The sequence below is a fragment of the Amborella trichopoda genome, chromosome 2 (assembly GCF_054954075.1).
Source record: "Amborella trichopoda isolate Santa Cruz 75 chromosome 2, AtrichopodaSantaCruz75HAP2 v2.0, whole genome shotgun sequence".
In the NCBI taxonomy this organism is placed as follows: Eukaryota; Viridiplantae; Streptophyta; class Magnoliopsida; order Amborellales; family Amborellaceae; genus Amborella; species Amborella trichopoda.
The window spans coordinates 3,078,887-3,105,602 of NC_142337.1; the positions used below are offsets into that span (position 1 = coordinate 3,078,887).

The 26,716-nt window shown below is 36.8% G+C and overlaps 2 protein-coding genes across 3 annotated transcripts; one reads left to right on the top strand and one right to left on the bottom strand.

Moving 5' to 3' along the window:
• Positions 1–2,939: 2,939 nt before the first annotated feature.
• LOC18435935 (chloroplast protein FOR GROWTH AND FERTILITY 2) lies at positions 2,940–14,224 on the top strand. Its single transcript, XM_006845967.4, has 2 exons — positions 2,940–3,364; positions 12,987–14,224. The coding sequence occupies exons 1-2, from the start codon at positions 2,996–2,998 to the stop codon at positions 13,818–13,820; spliced, it is 1,203 nt and encodes a 400-aa protein (XP_006846030.2). The 5' UTR covers positions 2,940–2,995; the 3' UTR covers positions 13,821–14,224.
• Positions 14,225–17,713: 3,489 nt separating this feature from the next.
• Positions 17,714–23,657, bottom strand: LOC18435934 (small ribosomal subunit protein eS12). 2 transcript variants are annotated; one of them, XM_011625734.3, is made up of 5 exons: positions 23,615–23,657; positions 23,301–23,352; positions 19,019–19,310; positions 18,353–18,418; positions 17,714–18,054 (listed from the first exon to the last, which is right to left on the bottom strand). In XM_011625734.3, exons 2-5 carry the CDS (start codon positions 23,309–23,311, stop codon positions 17,995–17,997), a joined length of 429 nt encoding a protein of 142 aa, XP_011624036.1. In that variant the 5' UTR covers positions 23,312–23,352; positions 23,615–23,657; the 3' UTR covers positions 17,714–17,994. The 2 variants fall into 2 exon arrangements, with proteins under 2 accessions (XP_011624036.1, XP_088713544.1); XM_088857418.1 differs by lacking the exon at positions 23,301–23,352.
• Between the last annotated feature and the right edge of the window lie 3,059 nt (positions 23,658–26,716).

A 26,716-nucleotide genomic window follows, 5' to 3' on the forward strand; every position in this document is an offset into this window, starting at 1 on the left:
GTCCGAGGGCTAGGCCACACTTGGGTAAGAATCATGATAGGACTCAAACCAATTTGGCCTAACCTAGTGTTTTTGTTTCCTTCTTTTTTTTTTCGTTCTTTGTTATCTGCTGCCTAGGCCAGGCCCCCTATGGCCCAGTCCCGTTGAGTTGGGCTTGAGTTGGACCTATAGGGGTTGCTGTTGGCCCTATCATTTAGCGCCCCTCACGCGAGTCTCTCATCATGGGGGTAAAATGGTATATTAAAAAGAGTGAAAAAAGAAAAAAAATGGTACATTAAAAAGAGTGGAAAAAACAAAGAAAAAAAAAAATACCAATATCTTTTGATGATAATTAAATAAGTGGTTTCGTCTTAAAAAAGTCTTGATCCGAGGGCTCGTCAGTACTATCGCCATTAAAGCTCTAATCAATTCTAATAGATAATTTCACGGAAAAAGCGAGGAGCGAGAGGTCATATCTACCGAGGAGAATGAGATGCTTCCATATCCACGTGACAAAAAGGACACAAATGAGATATAAGAGATGGTTTAAATGGATTGTGAATGACCTGACCAACCGTTGATTTTGACCACCAAACTAGAGACGAAAAAATAAAAGAAAAGTCATTCATGACAGGGCTTATTATACCGTGTAGATTTGTTTTTTTTATTTTATTTTAAATTACATTTAAAATATAAAAAATTTTATTTTATTTTCATGTTCATGATAGATCATGAATCCAAAATAACATTTTAAATATCAAAAAAAATTATTTTATTTCTTGACTTAGATCTTGATTTCCTAAGCATTAAAAAGTTTATTTTATTTTCATGTTCACGATCATCTTAACTTAGATCATGAATTCCTAAAATTTTAGATTAAAAATCTATTTTTATGATGGTTTAATGGGCGCCCACGTATGTCAGTATGAGCCGGCTGATCATAAAAATATGAAAATACAATAAGGTGGCAACATTATTCATATAAGTAAAATTACATCAATTTAAGTTGTTAATTTTAACTAGGCGATATATGTTTTGCAATAGTTTTAAATACATGTCGATTCTATAATATCAAATTAAAATGAACAATTCAGAATACTGCAATCTTATTTATGCAAATAAACCCTTTGTCTTTTATAAACCAAAACCTACAAATAGTTATGGTTCTATTTAAATGAAAATCATGAACTAAGGAAACATAGGAACCAAATACAGAGCTCAGTCCGCAACAATAAATTAAATGAAGAAATGTTTAAAGGGTGAGTTTATACAGGGCATCCACTTCAAACAATCAAAGAAGGGCACACTGCCAAAGGATACAGTTCTAGTGTAAGAAGTCTTATGATGAGTTGAAAATCTATTTCCAACTGTAATTATATTTAAAATTTCAAAAACCTTAAAGATCATATAAATCCATATTGCCTGAAAATTTTGTTAATAGAACGTCCAAATATTATGTCACGAGATTCATTATTTTAGGATTTGAAGTTTTTTTTTTTTCGCATCTATACATATCAAAGTCAAGAAGATCATTTAGAAAATTTTTAGCAATATAAAAACCTTTTCTGGGCAGTTTTTCAAGATGCACTGTACTTGATTGTAGAAACTAGGGCTGTCAATGAGCTGGTCAAACCGGCTCGGACATGGCCATGGCCTAGCCCACAACCCGTTTGCCGCGGTCTGGACAAGGTCGGCCCAGGTCTATGAACTTGGCCAAGCTCGGGCCGGGACGGGCCAGCACTAATTGAAACCTTCCATAAAACATCGTTTCTGTATATTGAAACTTTCAATAAAAACCATAAGCAGAAGAGAAACCTAAAAAGACCAAATACAAGGCTCAATGAAAGCCAGCGATGCTACATTTTAACTCCCCACGTTCCTTTCATTAATCCACCTCCCTTCCCCCCCTATTCACAATTAGTGGGTGGGTCTCACGGAAAGTGGCCGGCCTTTTTGATCGACTTTCGCCAAGTGCCAAAATATATTAAGTGCTCCTGCGGGAGCATGTCAACCATTCATTTTCTCATATGGAGTTTTTGTTAATGCATAGCATTGATGTAAAAAATGAACGGGTGACCTAGATCGGGCACCCCAAAAATTTATCTGAATCAGTAGTTTGGATTGCCATTTTACTTTATGGTAAAATACTGAAACGACGAAAAACATGTGAACAAATAGTGAACCCGCCAAAAACTGGTATGAACTGGTGAAACGTTTCCATATCTCCGTTTTACTGTAGAGAATCACCATTTTATTGTGCAGAACCGCCGGTCCCCTTCTAGAGTCGCCCGTTTTCTTATATATACAACAAACCAGAATGGGATGACTTATTCCCAGCTCATATACAGGAAATTCTGTGCCGACCCAGCATTTTTTAAAGCACTGTTTTAAAGATTGCTGAGCCAATTTGAAGTCTTTCTGATAATTCGGAATCGAGAGCGAGTGAACTTTTAGTCGATTCTCTTGATTCTAGAACCTTACTTCTTAATTTCTAAATATAATTGTGCTTGAATAAAAAAACCTTAAAAATCCTATCCAAAAATACATTTAGGACCCTAAAATTTTCATAATGAACTTTGAAAGAAATAATGTCCTATTTCAATTTTTTAGAAGACCATATCCAGGTGTGTAACAACTCAAAATCCTAAGTACCGATCTCGATGATTTGAAAGAGGAGGCCAGAATTTGAGAGGGAGAAAATCTTGCAAACGTTCTATTGCACGAAAGAGTAAGTGTGTAATACTATCCCGCGAGAGCACAAAATGGCACATCCTTAAATTGGGTCCCAAAGGACACTTGTCCCGGTACATTTACGGAGATCAGAGCATCTGATCGATCTTTTGACTTTGATTTTCCCCCTTCTCTCTCTCTCTCACGCTTAATCTTTCCTCTCTCTCTCTCTACAAACCCCATCGCTCTCGGCTCTGATAAAACAAAGGGCCTCTCTCTCTCTCTTCCTTAATCTCTGTGAAAAAACAAACCCAATCCCTGTTCTTCGAGGGCAGAGCGGGCAACCATGGAGAGGCTTATCTCCACCTCTCACTCTCCCATGCCCACCTCCCTCAAGACCAGAGCTCTCCCCATTCAAAACCTCCTCTCTTTCACTACTACTTCCCGCCACATTGGAAGCTTCCCTTCTCTCTCTACCATTAACTCATTTTCTCTCACTTCCTTCTCTCTCTCCCCTTCAAATGTTCAGAACCGAGAACAACTTCCATTTTCTCCCCTTGGATTACGTCTCCAGAGCTCTCATCACCGCTGCTGTGCCTCTCATTCTCAGTCTTCGGCGAGTCCTGTGGGGTTCAAATTGCAAGAGGAAGCGGCCTCGACGACGCAGAGCAGAAAAGATGCAGGAGGAGGTGGGGTGGCCTTATTTTTGAAGAAGGTATTGTTATGGATTAAAGTGGTTACCATTTCCTTATTTATATCCATGGATTTTCCACACCTTTGTGTCGTTTTGCTATTTTTTCTCTGTTATTCTGTTTGTCTCTCTAATGTCATACGTGGTTCCTATCTCTCTCATTGTATTGATTACAATTTGCGAGTAAATTTAGGGTTTATTTATGATGTTTGGTTTATTTGGTATGATTCGGGTGTCTCAGACCTTTACTTACAGGGAAAGCTGAAAATTTTAGCTGTTCATTTGATGCTTTGCTTACAATTTGCAAATGAAGTTAAGGGTTTATTTGGTAGGATTCTAGTGTCTTAGAGCTGTAAATGATATAATTTTCTTCTCTTGAATTTGTACTGGTTGTGAACCTAGACTTAAGTAGTTTTAATATGAGATGGAGACCTGCGCTTCTGGTTTGCCTTTTAGTTCTTGCAAACCCATTTGATATATGAGGACAACAAGATGTCTGATAGCTCTATTTTCCTTTTTTACCTGGTTTAAGTTTTTATTCGAGGATGGTGGTCTTTTGTCTGAGTTTTTAGCCTGGATTGATCCTAATATGGGGTTTCATGGATTGCCTTGTGCAGAGCAGTGATTTTTTTTTTTGTTTATGGCTTTGTATTTCAAATGTACTAGCTTGGAGCCTCTAGGTGCCTGCTTCCTGAATACCTGACCTTAGGTTAAAGCACCTCTGAGTGTACCAAGGCTTACCCCTTCTTTGTGCAGTCAAACAGGTGATCTTGAGACGCATTGGTTACCCCATGTTCATTTGGAGATTTCAGTTGAAATGAGAATTTTATTTAAGCTGAAAATTTGGGGACTATTGACCACCTGAATGACAAGTTGAGGATCCAATGGCCTTTGATTTGGGTCGAGTGAATTGCTTGAGCTGATCTTTGGAAGGTTTTGGATTTTAGTTATATACATGGTAGTAACAAGACATACATTTTGGAAAAAACTCAACTACAGATACAAGCTAATTAAATGGCATGTATGTTGTATGATGTCTCCTGCTGTGAAATTACATGAAAAAATTGCGCTGACATCTTATCTTGTAATCATTTCCTTTCTGATTACTTGTGAAAGTGACGAGATGCTGAGCTTTAATGTTTGATTTACTCAAGAAATACAAACACTGACAAGAAAGATTTTTCCTGCATAAGAATGGTAAATACATTTTATTCTCAAAAAATATAAAGATCATGAGATGTCGTGTATAGAATTAGAGCTGGATGGGCGAAGTGGAGATGTGCAATTAGAGTTTAATGTGATCGCCGCATACCAATGAAGTTGAAAGGCAAGTTCTATAGAACAATGGTGATACCAACTTTGCATTGTGGAGCGGAATGTTGGGCGGTCAAGAAACAACATGCCCATAAAACGAGTGTAGTTGAGATGAAGATTTTTTGATGGATGAGTGGAAAGACAAGAAGGGATGGAATTTAAAATGAATACATTCAGGAGAATTTAGGTGCGGCACCAATAGGTGATAAGATGAGAGAAAATAGATTTAGGTGGGCTGGTTATGTGCAGTGCAAACCCAATACAACACCTGTTAGGAGGTACGAGTTAGTTCAAGTGGAAGGCTCAAAAAGGGCAAGGGATATGCCCAAAAGGACATGGTTAGAAGTAGTGAGAAAAGATATTGGGATTTATAGCCTCATTGAGGGTATGACCCTTGATAGAGCAGAATGGTGGACTAAGATTCGTGTAGCCGACCCCATTTAGTTGGGAAAAGGCTTTAATGATGATGATGAAATTATTATTATTTGATGAACTTGAGTGCATTGTATTGAAATGGAATGATAATTGCATATTAGTCATATGTGGATGACTCTATACAAAGTACAAAGAAAGGGGCTTAAACTCCAAAATTCCAAAATCAAGTCTGTTGCCTCAAAAGAGAAAAGATGTCAATAGATTTGTACAAACCTTTGTGAGTTTTGTTTTCCAATTTATCTTTTTGCTAATTTGGGATTAGAATGTGTGCTATTCTTTACGTTACTCAGACCGGGTATTCTACCTGTCTGCAATTCATAAGAGGTAGAATCTATTGCCTTGGTTGGAACCTTATTAAAAGTATATACATAGCTATGCTCAATGCTTCTCCCAAAAACGTCTTGCGTAGACTAGCATGAGTTGTCATCAACCTAGTTATCTCTAAGAGAGTTCTATTATGCCTTTAAGTTACTCCATTTTTCTGTGGTATATAAGGCATAATAGTATACTTTTTGATACCATTTTTTTTGCAACAAGTGTCAAAAGCTTCCGATGTGTATTTACCTCTCTTTTCAGTTGTAAGAACTTGATGTTCCTACCCAATTGGTTTTCTACTTCCTTTTTATATATCTTAAAAGATTTCTAAAGCTTCTGACTTATGTTAGTTTAGGTAGACATATCCAAGCCTATAGAAGTCGTCAATAAAAGTGATGTAATATGACATCCCTATATGTGTTTTAACATCAAGAGGCCCACAAATGTCTTAGTGGACCACATTCAATAACTCACTAGCTCTCTTTTCCTTATTGAATGGTTTCCTAGTCAATTTTTATGACAAATATTGCTGACAGGTTTGGAAATTTACTTTTTTTTTTGAATGTGTTAACTGTGGTTTAGAATTCTACTTTATTTAGATTTGGAATGAGACCTTTCTCTAGTAACCTATTCATTTGGTCTTTTCTAATGTGGCCTAGCCTAAGATGCCAGCAGTAACCATCAACAACCATTACATTATCGAGATAATCAGAATAAGAGGAAACGTTTTTATCACCATTCTCATCTAAATGGAGAAGGAACACGTTGTGCTTGTTAACCTAGTGTCCCCTAGCATAAATTTGGCCATGGTTTCTGATTGACACCTTCAATGATTGAAAGCGAACTTCAAAGCCCTTTGGAATAAGTAAAGGGACATATATAATATTTTGCCTCTTGCAAGGGGCAAAATATACATCTACTTGCATGCGCTTAGGAACTTCATTCCCATCAGTGACTGGGTCTTATAACCATTACGAGCATTTTATTTACATGGTCTACCGCATTATCCCTCCTTTATCTTAAAGGATTTCTATTGCTTTAGGAGCAATTGGATGTGACTCGTAGATGTTGTGTTAGATTTCTTCTTTATTGCCTCTAGCATTTTTTAGATATGTTATAATTTTTAAATACCCACAATAGTATCTTCTTGTATAAATGTTAGCATCGATGTCTTAGCTATGAGTTCATCTTCTAGGAATTTTTCTAATTTTTTCTTTTTTTCTTTAGTGGGTCTATTACTAATGACTGGTGGGTCATCCTTTAGCGCATATAATATTGTATCTTGGATGAGGAGATATTCCATCTTTCTCTTCCACATGCTGAAGTTGGTCCCCATCCAATTTGTCTATTTTTGAGAGTTTTGCCATTATAATTCTACTAGCTATAAGACTTGTTAAGTTATATGTAAGCAACCTAAGTAGTTTCTAAGTTCTAAACAAAATAAAATTGCTAAAGAAATTAACTAAAAGCCGCCAAAATTATTCGTTATGTAGTCAATATTTGTTGTAGAGATAGAAGGCCACAAGATGCAAATTGCAATCTATTAGCAACACTTTCTAATTATTAATACATGACAAGGATAAAAATAAAACCTTTAGCTATTCATCAAATTTTTTAAGCAATTGTGAGGCCCAATTCAAGTTTTTGATCAAGGTAGTTATATATCAAAGAAAATGGAACAAATTAAGCCCCATCAAAAAAGCAATCAAGAGTATATATTAACAGTTAAATAAGGTCCACAAAGTAAAAATTCTCACAATTTCACTAAAAGTTGATTTTCTAGTCAGTGATGGTTTTAAAAAAATGGTCTTTCCTATTCTTGGGAAGAAAACAAATTGCTTTTATTTTTAATTCTAGGCCCTTTTCATATAAAATATGACCAACAATCAATTATAAACAAATTTATTTATTTATTCATTTACCCTTCTCTGTAAACTGCTTAAAAAAAACAGACCTCAAAACAAAGTGATTCATGTTTCAAATAAATCCCATATTTTGGGATAGAGAGGGAAAAGAAACATAATGTATACTGGGTGTTTATTTTTATTATTTTTAGTTGTATATGGGTGAAGAGAAAATCACGTTTAACAACAAAAATAGAAAGGGGTGGACCCCTTTTTTTGTATGGGTTTCCTTGAAGGTGAAGGTCTAGAGAGAGCACAAACCCACTTTCGGGACACAAGGCACGCCACCCTTTCTTTTAAAATTAGGGGTGATCCCTATGGGTAGTCCTGTTTTCCTTGTTCTCCTTAGAGAGAAAAGGGAAGAGTGGGCAGGGTGTACCATGCTGGAGAGAGAGCTGGGTATAGGGGCAACAACAAAGCACAACTTTTAGCTTCTCAAAAAAAAAAAACAAACTTTTATTTAGAGAGAGATGGAAAATATCAAAAACTCAAAATAAAATACTTTGAGAATAGTACAAGAATTTCATTTGTTAGGTGTTTCTTAGTACTTGGAAAAGTTTAAATTATAAGTCAATCTTATAAGATAACCTTTCACCTTTTAAGGGGGAGAGAAATTACAGAGAATGAGAGACACCATCTCTTATTAAAGGATGTTTCAAACCAGCCAAATTGAAGCAAAAGAAAAACAATATGAAGCCAAAGAAAGAATGAGCACAATAGCATCAATATGGAAGAGCCCCATACTTAGAAGATGAAAAGAGGAGTTCAACAGAAGTTCTTGTGGCTATGATACTAGTGAAAGCAAATATATTATCTGTGAGGATGAGTGCCAAAGCCCAGGTCGAAAAGGGAATGCCATGACGCTGGTGATCGCAGAGCCCAGATTTTTTGCAAACCTTTTTAAAGAGAGAAGCAAACTATCATAGAGTCTAATGTTCCTTTTCAATGGGGCTTTGAGAACCTAACCCCCTAGATATCAGGGATGTGCTCATCCTCGTATGACTGTTTAAAAACATTTGGAAAATAATTATTTATATGTATTCTATATTTAGGAAAAACGTTTTTACAAAGGATAAGCATGAAGAAAATATTCTTATGGGATTCTTCCCATAAGAATATTCTCTAAAGTAACCTCTCAGGGGAGGTTTCTTTTAGATGCTTTTTCATTTTTTTTGAATAACTAAGTTTGGAGTTTGCTGTGATTAATTGATTCACTCTATTGTTGGCCTTGTGTTTAACAAATTGTCGAGGCGATTGGGAATCACCCACTTTGGGCTTAGGATTGCGGGGGCACCGGGGCGGTTCTCCCCCGAACTCGGATGAACCGCGGGGCGCACCCCATTTCACATGAAAAGCAGGTTTTACAGTCTTTTTTGGCAGTTTTTGCTTCAATTATTATTCGTTGGCTATTTGGACTCCACTTTGACTGATTTTAACTCAAATTAATCTCTCTTAGCCTCATTTGAGATCCAAAACTAATTTTTTTGGATAGATTTTTACTTTGGTAGAGATTTGTAGCCTAAAAACCCAATCTGTTATTCTTATATTTTCTCTCTCAATTCTTAATGAAATAACTTGAAATTTGCTTCAAATTGTTCGTCTTGGACCCCTCTAACAGATCCTATAGCATTTAGTTGGATCAAATCAAGACTTTGAAGTGATCTAGGCTCAAAAGTTACTATCTTTTTGGGCATCAGAGCTCAGATCCAACAATTTTTGGAATTTTAGGCCGCAATGTCTTTGGGTATTTGAGGTTAGACATGATGACAATTCATTTAATCAAATAATGTTTTTAATTATCTCAACTTTTTTTGCTCAGTTCGCTTTTTCTGGAAAGATGGCTCCTATTTTCAGAAAACTTGTATATTATTGCAACTTTGTTTTTTGTGTGCGCTGTTCATTCCTTGGTTTCTTATGAAATTGATTTTTTTTAGTTCTCTATTATCTGAAAACGATTTCCACAAAATTGAATTATGTGTAAATTTTATGTTGTTTTTTTGGGGTTTTTGTTCTAGAATCTAGATTGTGTTAGGAATGCTTTAGATAATTTTTTTATTATGTTTTCTGATGTCTAATGAAATTTTGATTTCTTTTTGCTTTATTCTCTATTTTCTGAAAAATGGCTTGGATTTTAAAAAATGTAAATAATGTGTTGAAATTTTATTGGGGTTTTTGATCTAGATTGTGTTATGACTGACTAACATTTTTGTTTATTTTTCCTCATTTCTAAATAATTTGTCTTTTTTTGCTTGGTTCTCCATTTTTTTGGGAAAAGCTCTATTTAAAGAAATCGTATTTTTTGTGTTTAAGTTTTTATTTTTCATATAATAAATTTATTTAAATAATTGTTTTTTGAATTTTCTTGTCTGTTTTTGGTGAATCAATAGTTAAACATTGTTTATGATTAATCTTTCAATTGTTTTATGACATTGTGCATTTTAAATTGTTTTTTATTTAAAAATTTGTGCATTGTGCCAAAATACAAAATATTTATAAAAATACACAATCATCATCATTATCATCATCGAAGCCTTATCTATTTGCGGTTGGCTGCAAGAATCTCGTTCCGCCATTTTGCTCTATCAAGGGCCTTCAGTCAGACCATAGGTCACCATATCTCTTCTCACTACGGCCGTCCATGTCTTTTTGGGCCTTCCTGTTGCTCTTTTAGAGCCTTCCACTTGAACCAAATCGCCCCTCCTAACCGGCAGTGTATTAGGTCTATGCTGCACATGGCTAGCCGACTTAAGTCTACTTTCATACTTCTTATCTCCTATTGGAATCACGTCTAAGTTCCATCAGATTTATTCATTCTAAATTCTATCATTTCTCGTCTTACAACTCTTCCATCTCAACATCCTCATCTCATCTATAGTTCTACACTTATCCTTTGGATATGTTTTTTGTTGACTGTTAAACATTCCGTCACATTAAGCATGGCTGGTCTTACAGCTATCCTATAGAATATGCGGCAACCATATAAAACTCTGGATGCACATCTCTACTTCGCTCACCCAGCTCTAATTCTATGTGCGACATCTTCTTAGTCCCTCCATTCTCTATTATCAATCCAATATATCTAAAATAAACTCTTTTAGGCATTTCTTGGCCATCAATTTTAACTGCTTTCTCGTTTCTACTCGTATTATTGCTACAATTGCATTTTATATATTATGTCTTAATCCGGCGGATTTTAAAGCATTTATATTGTGGAGCATCCATCCAAAGTTCCAAGTTTGATGACACCTCTATATTGCCTAGGAAAAATAAAATTCCAAGTTTCAGGGACAACCAGGGGCATTTTGGTATATTAAGTGACTCGAGCCACTTAGTTTATGTTGTTAGAGCCAAATTATGATAATACCCCTGATTTTTCATTTACTAGCTTTCCCACTGATTTTCTCTTGGATCTGATAGTGAACTGAATTGTAGCATGATTTCCCCCCCTTTTGCATGACCACGCTATCATAGAAGTGGGCAAAAGGGAGGTCCCTAAGGGTAGACTGCTGACCAGCAACACAAGGTCTTGATTTGCTAAAAGAAATAGAATCTGACGCCTTCTCAAAGGAAACCCAATCCATGTTTTAAACACTTTTTTCCATTTTGATTTCTTGAAGTTCTATAAAATGCTGATGTTTGTTATCAAACTTGTTGGCAATTGAATGTTGTTTTACTTTTTTTCAATTAACAAGAACCTTGTGTTGATTAGTTTGCCTTCATCCCCTGAGATATGTGAGGACTTTTAACTTATAATTAAAAAAAAAAAAGTGATATGAGGACTTCGACTTGTAGTTGCTTTATGGTGTTATTCTAGAGCCTGTTGGCCTTTCTACAATCTTGGGATGAGTAACAATCTAGAATGGATTTTCCGATATGAGATTAATGCTCAGTTTAGTTCTAATGATTCTGCAACAAGGTAACTCAAATTATGCTTACTTCTGGAGCAAAATAACACTTCCATGAAATTGTCTGCCCGTATGCCTCACTATAGTAGAGTTATTGAAGGAAAACTGACTATTTGAAGCTTGGCAGGCAGTTCTCATTGAAAAATAGGCATTCTGAGCCAAATTTGTTTGATTGTCATTTCCATGTCCCTAGGAAGGCAAATTTGATACCAAATGACTTCACCAATCTGGGTGATTGGGTGGATTTTTGGAATCCTTTGCTTCTTAAAACTGCTTGCTCCCTTAGATGAACATATTTCTGCTAAACTTTTGCTTTTATGAAAATTTTACTAAATTTTTTACTAAAAAGATCTTGGGTGTAAAGCTTTCCATTTTGTTGAGCACTCTGGATCCTCTCATAAATCTTTTTGACCACATCAAAGCCATATCCATCAAACAACTGCCAATTTTTGACTTAACAATCTTTTCTTTCTTGTGTTTGTCATAGCTCCCTGTTGAATTTTTTTTTTTTAAGGAAATTACTACAAGATGACTAAGATATCTGGAATCTCTTGCTTCCTAAAACTGCTTGCTTCCTTGGAAGGAGGGAGGAAGGGGTTTTTTTGTTAAAAATTTTTGGAATCTCTTGCTTCCTAAAACTGCTTACTTCCTTGGAAAGAGGGAGGAAGGGATTTTTTCTAGAAAAAAGTTTGGAAAAGAACCAAAATGGTGTCTTTGTGTGGATTCAAAGTTAGGTAGTCAGCAAATTAAAACCACACAGCTGCCTTATTGTTACTAATTAATTATACTTTCAAGATTACTGGTGTGTTATGTTGTATGATGTGGAATATTGGGGGTATAGGAGCTGTCCATCATCACCTCTTATAAGAAGGGGATTGAGTTAACTAGTGCACATTGCATCCTTACATTTCCATGTCTGAATTTAAAATTTTATTACAAAACTGCTAATTTTTTGCTTGTTCAAATTTGTAGATCTACTTGCTCAACCTAATCTTTATAGTACCCCGCAAAGAGTTTCTGTATTCAGCGTGCAACTTAACTTTCATTATGACTGATCATAAAAAAAGAAAAGACCTTGATTGTCACTACCTTTTGCTGCTGTGCCTTTGGGGTTCTTGCTGAAGAAAATAAGACATGGATGCATGGCTGGACCTTGATCCTGGCTTGATCATCATCAGAATGTGATATTTTCAAAGGATGTTATGATTATAAACATTGTACAAATGGTGCAAAATCGTTATATCCCACTATAGGCAGTTTACTTGGATAGTACATGTGAAGCATCACCCACTTGATCCAAGTGCAAAATCACTTGTTTATTTAATAAAATGTAATTGTGGAATTTTCGGAGAATGGTTGATCTGAGATAGTTTTCCTTTATAATTTCTTTTCCTAATATTAATTATTATTTGATTTTGCAGTGAGCCCTTCAAATTTTTTTTTTGTGGATTTGTCATGTTACTTTGTCTCTGCACTCTGCTTTTAATCATCTTCTTCATAACTTTTACTATTATAATGAATTTATTTATATTCTCTAGCTATGATAGTCGTAAAGCAAGTATTGTTTGGTTACTTTTGATTCCAATTTCCTATGCTCCAACTTCACTCAATTTGCATTAAAGAAAGTTCAACCTTATGTTGATTGGGTCTTCTCAGCTCTCTCTATATTGCTGGAAAGATCAAATACTAAAGTACACATTGTTCAAGCTCACAATAACATATTATTAACTGTCAGATAGTCTCTTGACACCTATCTCTACATATAACTTTCAGGCAGTTCCTGCTGGAGCTGTTATTTTGCTGTCAGCACTTATCATGATACTGACACAGCCAGCTGTAGCACCCCCAGCCTTTGCATCTGTCCAAACAGCTGCTGCCAAGGCAGGCGGTTTTGCCGCCGTAAGGACCGAACTACTGAGCAGTGCGTGGACAGGCTTCTTTGCGGGGTGCTTGCACACACTATCAGGTCCCGACCACCTTGCTGCCTTGGCTCCCCTCTCTATTGGTCGGACCCGAATGGAGAGTGCAGCTGTTGGGGCCCTGTGGGGCTGTGGCCATGATGCAGGGCAAGTGATATTTGGATTGCTCTTCTTGCTACTCAAGGATCGGCTCCACATAGAAGTCATACGCACATGGGGCACGAGAGTCGTCGGCCTTACTCTCCTTGTCATTGGTTTGATGGGTATCAGAGAGGCCTCGGAGGTGCCTGCTCCTTGTGTCGCATTAGAGAACGGTGAATGTGATGTGAGTCTCATTGAATCAATGGAAACAACAGCTCCCGCCCCTGTCGGTGGCAAGAAGAAGATTGGATTGGCTACTTTTGCAACGGGGATAGTGCATGGGTTGCAGCCAGATGCCCTGATGATGGTATTGCCTGCCTTGGCTTTGCCCTCACGAGTGGCTGGTGCTGCTTTTCTGGGGATGTTCTTACTTGGAACGGTAGTTGCAATGGGGAGCTATACCGTTTTTATAGGTTCTTGTAGTCAGGCTTTGAAAGAAAGGGTCCCAAGGATAACTGAGAAATTGACTTGGGCAGCATCCTTTGTGGCAATGGCACTTGGGGTTGCCATTCTCATTAGCCAGTTCTTCGGTTTCAGCCTATATTGATCATCTTCACCTTCAACTTTGATGTGTCATCAGATGGAGAGGCTCATTTTGAGAATGATGGATTAGTGTGCAGTGAAAATCATTTGTCAGTCCATCCTTCATGAGGCAGCCATCTTCATTTGTCAGTCCAACCTTCATGAGGCAGCCTATATTGATTATCTTCACAAGAAATCGATTACACAGGATCCTCTCTGTTTTAAACAGGCAGTAGTGAGTTTTCTTTTCTATAGTCTTGTTTTATCCTAGCCCCCCATTTCCTGTCTTTTATCTGATGGTGTAAGTCAATCCGCAAAAGGCTGCTTAGTTTCTTTTTTTTTCATTCGCAGGCTGGTTGATGCATCTGCCTGCCTATCTAATCTAATGGATATTTTTTTCTTCGATTCCCTCAGTCAGTTTTTCAAGAATTTGCTGAGTTTCTTAGTTATATATTTTGCTTGAATTACTTTAACGAATTGTGGGGAGAACACCCTTATTATAGAATTGAGAAAAAATGAAGGGTTTTCTGTAACTCAGCTTGTCAAATAGGATTTCATGTTGATTTTGGAGAGGGAATCAAGGGTTGAGATTCGTTATAGCGAAGCGATGGCTATGATGACCTTTCGCTATAGAGAAATACACAGTTTAGGACAATTAAAAGGTGAGAAAGTAAACAATAGAACCATTTATCTTTTGTTCAACGAGGCTGCGTTTTCCATAGTCATTGAATTTGAATTCAAGTAGCTGTGGGTGTGCTTTTCATTGGCCTTTAAGTCCCAAAAATATTTTCTCGAATTTTTGACATTGCCCCATTCGTCGGATTTTACATCTAACGGTTTGGTGTGATTGGGGCCTTCATGTAAACAGTCTTTTAAGTAGACAATCCCAAGTAGTGTCCAATTTGTTGCATTTTAAACGTCCTAGAGAGTTTGTCGTCTTTTTTGAAATGGGGATCGTTGATCAAGTTGAGGTCCTTCTAATTTATTGTCTTTTTATGGGAATCGTTGATCAAGTTGAGGTCCTTCTAACTTCCACAGTAAACTTTTGGACACGGTTTTGGTGAGTCAGCCGACTCACTTTTTACCGTGCAGTCCCTTACCTATTAACGTCTATCTCTAATGTGGATGTCAAAAAATGTTACATCCACTAAAAGTTAGAATGGATGGTGAAGAAGTGAATTAAAAAAATAACATTTATATTTTCTGTAATTCTAAATTTAAATCATTGTCATGGTTGAGGTTTTCGAACCCTAAAATTTTGGTTTGCAATTACATCTTTGAGATATATTTTGTTTGAGATATATTTTGTAGGAAGACCGCACAAATATATTGTGTCAGCCGACTCATCAGACACTTGTTTTAAAACTTTTTCCTCCAGAAAAATGCATAATTTGGATGCCACTCCATGTATTGCAGCTGCATAATAGTGCCCCATTTGCCTAGTTTGAAATTAGAAATACCTGACAGTCTTATGCACATTCGGGAATATTGAAATTGTTTAAACTCAAATTCAACACTGGAACTGAAACATTAAAACAAGGACACGGTTTCTATGCGATCAGCCTGCATATTGTAGAAATGCAGGCTTGGTAATAAATATATTTTAAATATAATTTGGTCTTAATTTTTAGAGAATATATAATCTTTAACATGGAGATCATGAATATGAAAATAAAATAAAATTGAAAACTAGAAATAATAGTTATATCAAGCAAACATTTGGACCTTTAGTTACACTTGTTTTTAAATGGACCACTTATTTGCATCCATCTTTAAAATAGATGTTTTAAATGGATGTTTTATACTTCTGGACCATGTATTGGAGAAATGCGGTCCAGCCCCCATGAAACAATTTTCCTTAAAACAATGAGTTAGTAGTTCACATAGAGTGACATAGGCATAGGGAGACTTGCAGTGAAGCTCACTGTAAATATTATATCACACGAGAACTCCTCGTTTCATAAATTTTTATGAAAAACAACATATTAGGTGGGATTAAGTGACATAGGCATAGGGAGACTTGCAGTGAGGCTCATTGTAAATATTATATCACACGAAGTCGTTTAATAATTTTTTATGAAAAACAAAATAATAGTTCGGATTATGTGACAAATCCTTACCCAAAACGGAATAGTTAGTAGTTTACTTCAAGCTACTTGATGAAGCACGACGTCGAGGGAACTGGGTTTTGCAGCTTCATCTGTCTAATCCCATCTCTTGTACTAATTTGTAGAATCAAACTTACTAAGTGATAGGAAGGAACTGGGTTTGGGTTTTGCAGCTTCATCAGTCTAATCCCATCTCTTATACTAATTTGTAGAATCAAACTTACTAAGTGATAGGAATTGAACTTAACATATAGCCTAAAATCAACTAAGTGATAGGAATTGAACTTTAGATATAGCCTAAAATCAACAGTTAACTAGTCAAAGTCCAAGCCTTGTTCTTATTAGCGTAGGTAATAAGACATTTTTTTTTTGGCAGATTAGTGGGGAATACTGACCCCTACCCGTTTTAGAAATAGTTAGTGGTTTTTGAATGCGATGGCCTTGTTCTTGTTAGAGGTAATAAGACAATTTGTTTTTTGGGTAGAGCAATGGGGAATGCTGGCCCTACCCATTTTAGAAATAGTTAGTGGTTTTTGAATACGACAGTAGAAATGAAAACCTAAACTGATAGTTGAGACTCAAGTGGTGCTATCACCACAACATCAACCCGTTCCCGATAATAAGACAATTAAATATTGACAACATCACACTTGCAGGTTTCTTATCAACGCCTTATATAGCATCCAAACGGACCTTTTACATCCTTCGCCAATCTGGCATAAACATGTGGGTGCCTACAATAGCTCAAAGAGATAAAGAGATAGGAAAAAGGTTAAAACTCAAGGTGGTAGCATCCCCTCACCCAATAACCACATCGTAACATCGCAGTATCCATTCTTATCGCTGACCCCCCAATTAACACTTTCAAAAAGTAACTCCCCGATCTATTGAGAAAACGGGTAAGAGCCTATCTTCCCCATTGAATTATCCAAAAAATAGCTAAGAGATTCTCATAAATTTACAAGATTCAATTTGTCGGAAAATTAAGTGAATTAACCAAAAACAGAGAGAAGATTCTATAAAATCCAGGCTTGTTTTGACTTGAAAGGAGACAAAATACCTACATGAAGTTAAACACTTGAAATGTACTCGTGCCCCTCAATCGTTCTAACAGAATATAAATGCCTCTTCAAGGGCTACAGATTGATTTCAGTTTCAGATTTATCCATTTACAACTTCGATTCACATGAAAATTAGAGCGTCCATAGCACCTGTACACGACATAAAAGAACTTCAAGCTACAATAACGACAAATACTCACGAGCGTTTTTAGGGTTATTCTAATGAAATTTTTTATTTGAATTATTCTTTTTTATTGAGTGTGTCCTGCAGTGTAACCCAATCTGTAAAAAAGATAAACAAAAAATCCAATCAATTTATGGCTTTTGGATCAAACCATTTTCAATTTGATCCATTGAACGAGTCTACAAGGATAACACTTTTAGAGTCATAGAAGTTAATATAAGACTCCTGCCATTCCTTTTTGTACTTTTAATCTCAAAACCAACCAGTTGTCCAATTTTTTTGTTGGTTACATTGCGTAGTTTGCAACTCCGGTCAGGCCAAAACCTGACCCAAGGCCGACCTGAATAAGTCTGGGCCGGACCCTGACCCAGTCAGGTCCTGATCTATTGTCTAACACGCTGCATTGATACCATGCACACAGACCTGGAAACAAGTCCACCAAATCTGATTACCAAATTTAGACCTCAAAAAACAGATCTAGAAACCCAAAGGGGAAGTGATATAGAGATTTGTCCGTCCAGAGAGAGAGAGCATTCCAAGATCCAAAAGTCACAATGAAAAGAGATTCTGCAAGTATACTTCGCAAGCATCATCATTCAACCCCAAAATTCAGAATTCCATTAAGGATCCCACATTCAAATTGCATTTACAGTCCATAAAAAGCTCAGAGCCCACTTCATTTTGCTAACAAATTTGTGTTTTAAAGTTTTCTAAACAAGGATACCCAAAACCGATAAACAAAAAAATAACTCTACTACCTCACCCACGCATCCCTTGGAGAAAGGAAAAACCATCCAAATGAGAGCCCTCTGAACCCTCCAAATGAAAACCTCTCAACATGGGAACTTAGTGGGACTTCACATACTCCTGCACAATATGAAGACCCTCGGATTCTTCACCATAATCCTGCAATCCCACCCAGAAAAAGAAATGAGGAAATAAAGGAAAATGATGAAGCTTACACAGATCGAATGAGAACAAATAGTAATGGGAAAGCGTACAATAACTTTTTCGCACAAAAAAGTCAAACAACGGTGCCATGCCGTTAAACATGCTCTTAGTCTGGAAAACTTTTGTAGGCAAATTAACACAGAACCAACCATCCGATTTCACATCTAACAACTAAGAATGATTATGACCTCGTACCAAAGGTAAATAGTTTCGTATAATACAATCCTATGACGTAGAGAGATTTTGCCTTCACCTTTATAACAACACAGGAGCAACCGACCACTTTCCTAGCTTTTCCTTCGGAGTCGATCTTGCACAACTACATATAATAATAACACGGTGAGCTGAAATTTCTCTCTGTAGATTCAAATCATCTCTCTCTCTCTCTCTCTCTCTCTCACGCACACACACACACACACACAAGGGCTCATGCATGTGCATGAATGCCAACAAAAAAGATCAAGAACAAGTAAACATAATAATTTCGCAAAGGAAACACTCAAATAAAAAATATTGGGACCAGCCATAAAGTCAATAATAATTTGACAAAGGAAAAACTCAGATATAATATATTGGGAGCAGCCATCAAAGCAACGCGGAACAATCTTACATAAGGGTCCCTCCCAATCTCTCTCTCAAAGGGAATTTCTTCCAAGGAAGAGGCCCTCACACAATAAATAGAAGTTTCTAACTTAACCAAGGGAATAAATTTAATAATGACAAACAAGCTCGTAAGAAGATCCAAGTATCAGGCCTAAAGTCTATATTGTCGCAATGCAACAAGCAAACATACGATCAATCATACTGAGAAAGCATTTCATAAAAAGTCAACCCGATGAACTTCGACAAATTATCACAACCATAGTGCAATGAAAGATACCCATCACATGAAAAGTAAGATTAAGCTCAATCTACTTACCCCAACCCACTCTCCAAGTGTCTTAGCACTTGGCACAGTGATCAAGCTAACATTGTTATCAGCACAAATGGCTCTGACCAGCTTCACATAGTCAGGTTGGTCGCAATCCTCAGCAAGAACACAGAGCTGAGCAGCATGCTTCTCAATGACTTTGGCAGCCTCATGGAGGCCACGGGCAATGCCATCATGAACGAGTGACTTCTTCAACACGAGTTGAAGAGCAGTCATAATGTCCATTGGTTCGCCAAGAGCGGGACCAGAGGCCTCAGCTGGAACATTTGAAGCTTCATCTCTGTTAAGACCGAAACAACGCCAGCCACTGTGTGATTACCAGAAAAATAAAAGCAGCTACACATGCGCACTACACGCAAACACGGACATACACCCGCACACACATACATATATATAATGTAGAGAGAGAAGATGGCTGGAGATACAATAAATGATTAATTGAATGTTGATGGAAACTGATAATAATTCTCTAATATGATTAATTGAACATAACAATCACAAAGAATATGACCCACTAAAAAACTTACCAAGGCACAAATAGCCCATGAAATGCAAAAAACAATGGCCAGGAATCTTTCCTGTCATATCACGCATCCATGGCTTTGATAGTACATGCATACATTAGAATCTATCAAATAAGAGATATATATGATGCTTGAAATTTAAATAGATTAGGCCTCCTATTCATTTTCTTCTTTTTCATAGTTGGACTTGAGAATTTCATGGGGAAACTTAAATGGAGAAACTTTTGGAATGTGAGAACAAATTCTGCATTGCTTAATATTGGGATCGTCATCCCAAGATTATGCTTTCACAATGTTCAAGCATAATCATGGATTTTGGTCGAGAAAATGGAGCAAGCGTAACACTATGGAAACAAAAGGATGACATTTGGAAGGCAGTATCTAGCACACACATATTTGGCTGATAACTACAGATAGTTACATATATAACAGATATCACAGGAGAGAAAGTACCTTTTGAAATGAATTTTTTTTTGGGGAGAGGAAATGTATAAAGCTTTTCTTGTTCTAATAAAAGAAGCAAACCTAGAAAAAGTTTGCTCTTGGGGTCTCCGTCACTCTCTTTGTTCTAAAAAAAAAAGAAAGAGACCTCTAAAAAAGAAGAATAAGCTAGGGTTGTCAAAAAAATTTCGAAAGATGACCAGCAGCCTGGAAATTTGGGTTCTTATCCCTTGGGGGTTGCCATCACTCTCATCAAAGCTACCCTGGTTTGTACTCCCTCAATCCATATGTCCCTCTTAGTGTGCCCATGCTAGCCATCAAAAGTTCAAGACCATGATGAAACATTTCCTTCGAAGCATTCTAGAAACACCCACAAGTTCCAACTCATCAAATGGGATGAGGTTCACCTGCCCAAACAGGAGAATAGTCTAGAGATAAGAAGACTGAAGGAAATGAATTCCACCTTACTTGGTAAATGGCTATAAAGATTCACAGCGATTCACCGAGAACCACAACTAACAGCGGAAATGATGTATAGGTATGGAGTTGACCCCTTAAGGTGGCTGCCCAAGTACACCCGGGGTAATGTATAATGTCTCCTCCTACATCGATTCTCAACCCAAGCAGGCAGTTCCATCAATTACAGACCTGTGGACTGCCAACAGTACTCTTGAATCTCTCTCAGTGTTTCAAAAAGCGCTAGGTAGCACCTAGGCGGTCGGGGGGGGGGGGGGGGGGGGTCCAGGCTGCCCAATGCCTCCAATCGCTATCGGAATACCTTCTAGTTGACCTATGCATGTTTGAACAGCATCGGTCAAACCTGCTTGTCTTTGATAAGAATCGATGCGATCTCTATAAGGTTCCTCCTCCGAACGAAATTCAATAGGATCCGTGGAGACCATAACTTCATCCATAGGATGCCAAGTGCTTGGATCAATCGAGAGTTCGATTCTATCTGAGCTACTCATTTTCAAGTGATATCCACATTGTTCACAAACATTCGTTTTAGATGGCGGGTGCCCAAAACTTGGACGGCCTAGTAGAAATTTTCTTATTTTTAGGGTTCTCTCTCTCTAAAATAGGGTCTAATGGGTTTTAGGTTTCAAATGAACCTAAAACCCACAATTTTGCACCTTTAGTATTAAAAAAATGACCCAAAAATACTCTCAACGAGTGGCATTTTGGCCCGCCCAGGCCCTAAGCAGGCTGCCTAGGCGGGAGCTCAGGGCTATCCGCTTTTTCGCCCAGGCCTCCCAGAACCGCCTAGGCGCTGAGCGGTTTGCTATTTGAAACACTGATCTCTCTTTCCAAGCATGTTCTCTTTTACCATTGATCAAGAAGCTACCATTGCGTGAACCCATGAAATACTAGGTGGCCGCCTGATATGGACCTTGAGGTTTCAAACAAACCTACATAAATGGGAAGAAAAGGATCTCCTCAATCTGATAGATAACATAAACGCAGCAGGGACAACACACATGCAACTTCTCAATCTATAAATCCCTTTCCCCTTTAAACAGAGCCTTGGCTACCAGTTGAAAGATGTGGACCATCCCAGAACAGGCTTCGAACTGGACTATGGTCCTAAAAAAGCTTCCACTTCATACCACATCCAAGGAAGGGGAATCCCATTGCCAAATAGATGTCCCACAGATGCTCCATGTGAAAGAAGGAGAGGAATCACTCAACCACCTCTTCATCCATTGCACAATTAATTAAAAATAACACATTTCTTCCTCAACCTCTTTGGGCTTCCCTGGATCATCCCAACCTCCACATAAGCTTAAATAATATCCCTCCTCAATCAATCCTTTGGGAGCTCACTATTACTTGTATAATCTGGATTAATTGGTTCGAATAAAATAGATATATTCCAAGAGTCAGACCTCAACCTCGTCACACTTATTGAGGGATCCACAACCATGATTTCGTTATGGACACTATTCTGCAAGGAGTTCTTTGGTTTTTAACCTCAGACCTTGCGAGCTGCTAAAGTGCAATCATATGGGCCAAACCCAGAAAGATTGGCATATACTCAGCTTGGATACACCTCTGAGCAGTACCATATCAAATAAACTTCGACGGGTGCTCTCTGGATGACTCGGAACCATTTAGAGTCAGCGGGATTTTAAGAGATCGGCTCGGAAACTCCATTCCCAGTTACTCCGATCCACTGGTGTTGGGAACACAACATTGTCCAAGACCCAAGCTCTCCTCAGGGGTCTCAAGCTATTCGATCACAGTTGGGCCGGCACTTGTTCACTGAAGGAGACACTCAATATTATTGGACGGGCCAACACAAGGGCTCCCCGCACATGGAGACGGGCAAATCACTTTTGAGGAGAATTTCCACCTTTTCTCCTTTTGAGTCTCCTTAAACTGTGCCCAAAAAGAGGCTACTGCAGCCAATGAAAAATCGGGTTCACACTGCTGCCCTCTTAGGAAAAGAGATCCCATATTCTTGGTTCTTGTATAAAATTCATTCGAGACAGAATTTTCAGCTTCTGGTCATATTTTCTATCAACTTCTTTCACCCATACTTGTACAAATCTTTTGTTCTAACAAAATAAATTAAAAAAAATGAAGTCCAGGATAACAGGTTCACAAGTTCAAAATTTAGGAATAGATGACAGCTAAGGTGTTCAACTAAATTGGAACCAAGTTTTGTAATGGTTTGTACTACTTCAACCTTTCAAAGTTTAATAAAAATGGGTTCAATTGTCAAGATAACTACTTCAGATACAATAGAATGATACAATATGTTTGAATGGATGTTCAATAGTATATACTTCAAAGACATATGTCAGAAAGGATACAACATATCCGAAAAGGTAAATGAGTTTCTGGATTCAAACTCATTTGAATTAACTCTGCATAAAGGAAATCTTATCTTCGTATAATGCATCCAGATATGTTAACCCTGCACAGGAATACTAAAACAAAAATTTCTATTGCCATATTTACGTCTTGCTGGTTAGCATATTGAAATTCCGCATCCATTGCTGACCGTACAAAATGTTGCAACAAATTACCCGTCATGATCGTGGTAAGAACTAGCAAGCATAAATTTTCAGTCATGGAAAAAGTGAGCTTGAAGAAAAACACTAGAAAACTCCAGGGCATTAAAGTATATCAACAATTCACAATGGTATTGTAACCACACTGAGTTCCATAGATCAAGACTAACTTTTGGGCAAATTAATCTCACGTTGGTGAACAAAATAATCTTATGAATGCAATGAACCAGAAATGCAAATCAAGTAATATCAAAACAAAATACTTCTCGAGAAGATTGAGGACCATACCCAGCTGACATTTTCACGAATTATTTCCTTGAAATCCTTGATAAAATCAACCCTAGGGAGATACAGAGGCAATCAGAAAAACTAAAAATGGCTAAAAAGGTAAAATCAGATAGGCATAAACCCTTTAAAACAAAAAGACAAGGAGAAAAAGAAAATTTTGACATTGAAGACCATAAAAGATGAAAGAATAACCAGAGCAATAAAACCCTACTAGGGAAATGAAAGCAAGAGATTTTGATTACTAGAACAAGAAAGACACGATGCGGAGTTAAGAGAAAATAGAAAAACCATACTGAAGCAGAAACCCTAGTTACCTCACGGAGAAGGAAAGCTAGGTCGTTACTGGAGCTCCTGTGTAAAATGTTTAGGGAAGCACACCTCCGCTACTTATAGGGGCTGAAAACTAGGGTTTTATGATGGTGCCTCAAGTGCTATTTCTTGACATGCGTTGAAAACTTCAGTGCCAAAAGATTGTATACTCTCGCTGGAGTATTACTGTCCATTTAATCCCCTGGGCAAAATCAAATGTAGGAGTAATTTTAGGACCCTTAATTTTGTGGATGCAACCTTATCAACCTCTGAACTAACTTCGTTTAGAAAAAAAGATATCCAAGTTGAACTCTCTAAGTACTACAAAAAAATCGAAATTGAACAGGGACTGTCCAATTTTTTAAAGGCGTGATCTAATTATCACAAAGCTCAAAAAGCACTTTTTTTATTTTGAAAATAATCGTCTAGTGCTTCTTAGGTGGTTCCTAAAATTTTATATTAAAAATATCCTCTCAATTGGTCTTTTTGGCCTAGGCCCGGACGACTCTAACCTTAGCCTGTGGTTGCCCAGGCCAAGCCTAGTTTTTTCGGGCCATGCTCATCGGGGCGGGGTAAGCTACCTAGCCCATTGCCATCCTTAGAACTCTGGAGTATTTTTAGGACACTCCAAATTTTATGGATGTATTATGTTCAAATAAAAAAGATATTAAAAGTAATCTTTATGAGCCTAAAAAATACAACAGCCTACAATATTCTAAAATTGAAGGTTAAAAATTTTTGGACAGCCAAATCTAAGTGTTTAAAAAGGCAAAATCTGAATTCCCTTTTAAAAAATAATCATGTGATTCGAGAGAGCATACCAAACTTCAGACACTTCTTTTTCGAAAAGGAAAATTGTTTCATGCAACGGGGACCGCATTTCTACATTTGCAGTCCCTAAGGTATAAAGCATTCATCTTAAAGATGGATGCAAATAGGTGGTCCATTTAAAAATAATTGAAACAAATGGTCCAAATATTTTGTTAATAGAATAACTATTATAATTTTCACAATTTATTTATTTTTTCATATTCATGATCTCCATGTTAGAGATTACTCGCTCTTAAAAATTAAGTCCAAAACTCCATCTCAAAAATATATTTTTAAGAGGTCACTCATTTCTACATGGACTCATAGAAAGCGTGTCCTTTTGAAAATTCTAAAAAAGTCAGACACTTCTTATTAATCTTTATTGTTAAAATCTTCCAATAAAAAGTACTTTATAATGTATGCTGAAGTGTCAACATACCTATCTAAATGATGTACGATAAATTGTCTTTGAAAATTTATTTTAGAATTGAAATTTTTAGCACAAGTATCCATATAACATACTGAAAACCTATTAATGTCATCGTAACACAACATTCGACAAATTTTATTTTGAACTTGTGCCCAATCATTGGCACATCCCCAACAACCTGATTTCACATCAAATAGTCAATAATAATTGTGAGATTCTCATATAAAAAATAAATGGTCTCATAGTATACATTTCCATTTTTTTTTATTTTTATTCTTTCATTCGCTCCAAGTGAGCATTGAAGTCGTTACCCAACCTATTGTATTAAGGGAAAAGTTTATATGGAGCCTAGGCTCTAAACAATCAAATTAGAGTCTGCCTCAAAACTTTCACTAGAAGAGGTTGTTTTGATGCCAAAATATCATCAAATTGATCATCTCAACATCAAGATGCATCGACATGAGGAAAAGAATGGATTTTAAGTTTTGGAAATAGTGATCTTGTAGCTAATTTTTGCAATGTCAATTTTCAAGTTTTTCAAGTTTTCATAGATCTGCTCGATCTACACTATTTTTAAAGCTTCAAATTTTATAAATAAAGATGAAAATATAATTTAAAGCTATCACAAAACTTTCCAGTATTGAAACCATATTTCTTGATACTATTTTAAGGTGGGCTCTAATTTGATTGTTTAGAGCCTCGGCTCTATACAAACCGCACCCTTGTATTAATCATCATCATCGTGGCGTTAGCCTTCTATCTATTGTATGAAGGACCCAATTTCTATGCAGCCAAGCCCGTATTTGTAGAAATGCGGGCCTATTAATAAATTTATTTTTGAGATAGTTTTTTTGACTTAATTTATAAGGACATGTAATCTCTAACATGGAGATCATGAATATGAAAAAATAAATAAATTTTGAAAATTAAAAATAATAATTTTAGTAAAAAAACATTTGAACCATTAGTTTCCATTTAGATAGAACACCTACTTGCATCCATCTTTAAGATGGGTGCCTTACACTTTTTTGTCCGCATATGTAGCCACGCGGTCCAGCCCGCGGGAAACAATTTTCCTTGTATGAATATGGTGAAGACGACAAGTCATGAACTTCAGTCTTTGTGTGGTGAAAATATTTACAAGGATCATCACTATATGGAATTTTTGATTCTCATCTATATGCACCTGCACATCATATCCAAGTCATTGATATTAGTCAAGGTAAATTGGGAATTTATAATTTCATCGTTCGCATTTTATTATTTTATTTTTATTTATTGGAGTTGAAGGTATTACTCTAGGGATTATATTATAAGAATAAAGTTGCAATCACCTCTATCTGTCACATCTATCTGTCACAGGTAAAATATGACAACCTAGAATGTGTCACAAAGTTAAAAAAAAATTTAAAAAAATGTAATCAAATTAAACTTTTCCAAAACCATATAGAACTAGTAAAATTGGTGATCGAGATAGTTTGACCGGCCAAATGCCCATTTTGACCTATTCTGTGTAAATTCCATTTTAGAGCTTCCATTAGGCCGGAGAAGGCTCTGGTCGGCAGCTCTATCTGTCGGACAACCGGTCCAGTCTGTCCAGTGGGCCACATGGGCTTGACTTCAAATTCAGCTCTAAAGCCAAATTTGGGTGAGCATGCAGGGGTGGTGTTGAGGATTGGACGGCCCAAATTGAGCCGCCTCTCACCTTCTAAGTCAGAGCCAGAACTCACCCTTGACCGTTAAAAAGTTGTTTCCCTAATGAGTAATTTATGTACTGACACAAAAAAAAGAAGAAGAAGAAAACAAATCTATGAAATCGGCCAATTTTGAACAAATATTATACAGATGGTCAGTCAACATGTGTTTT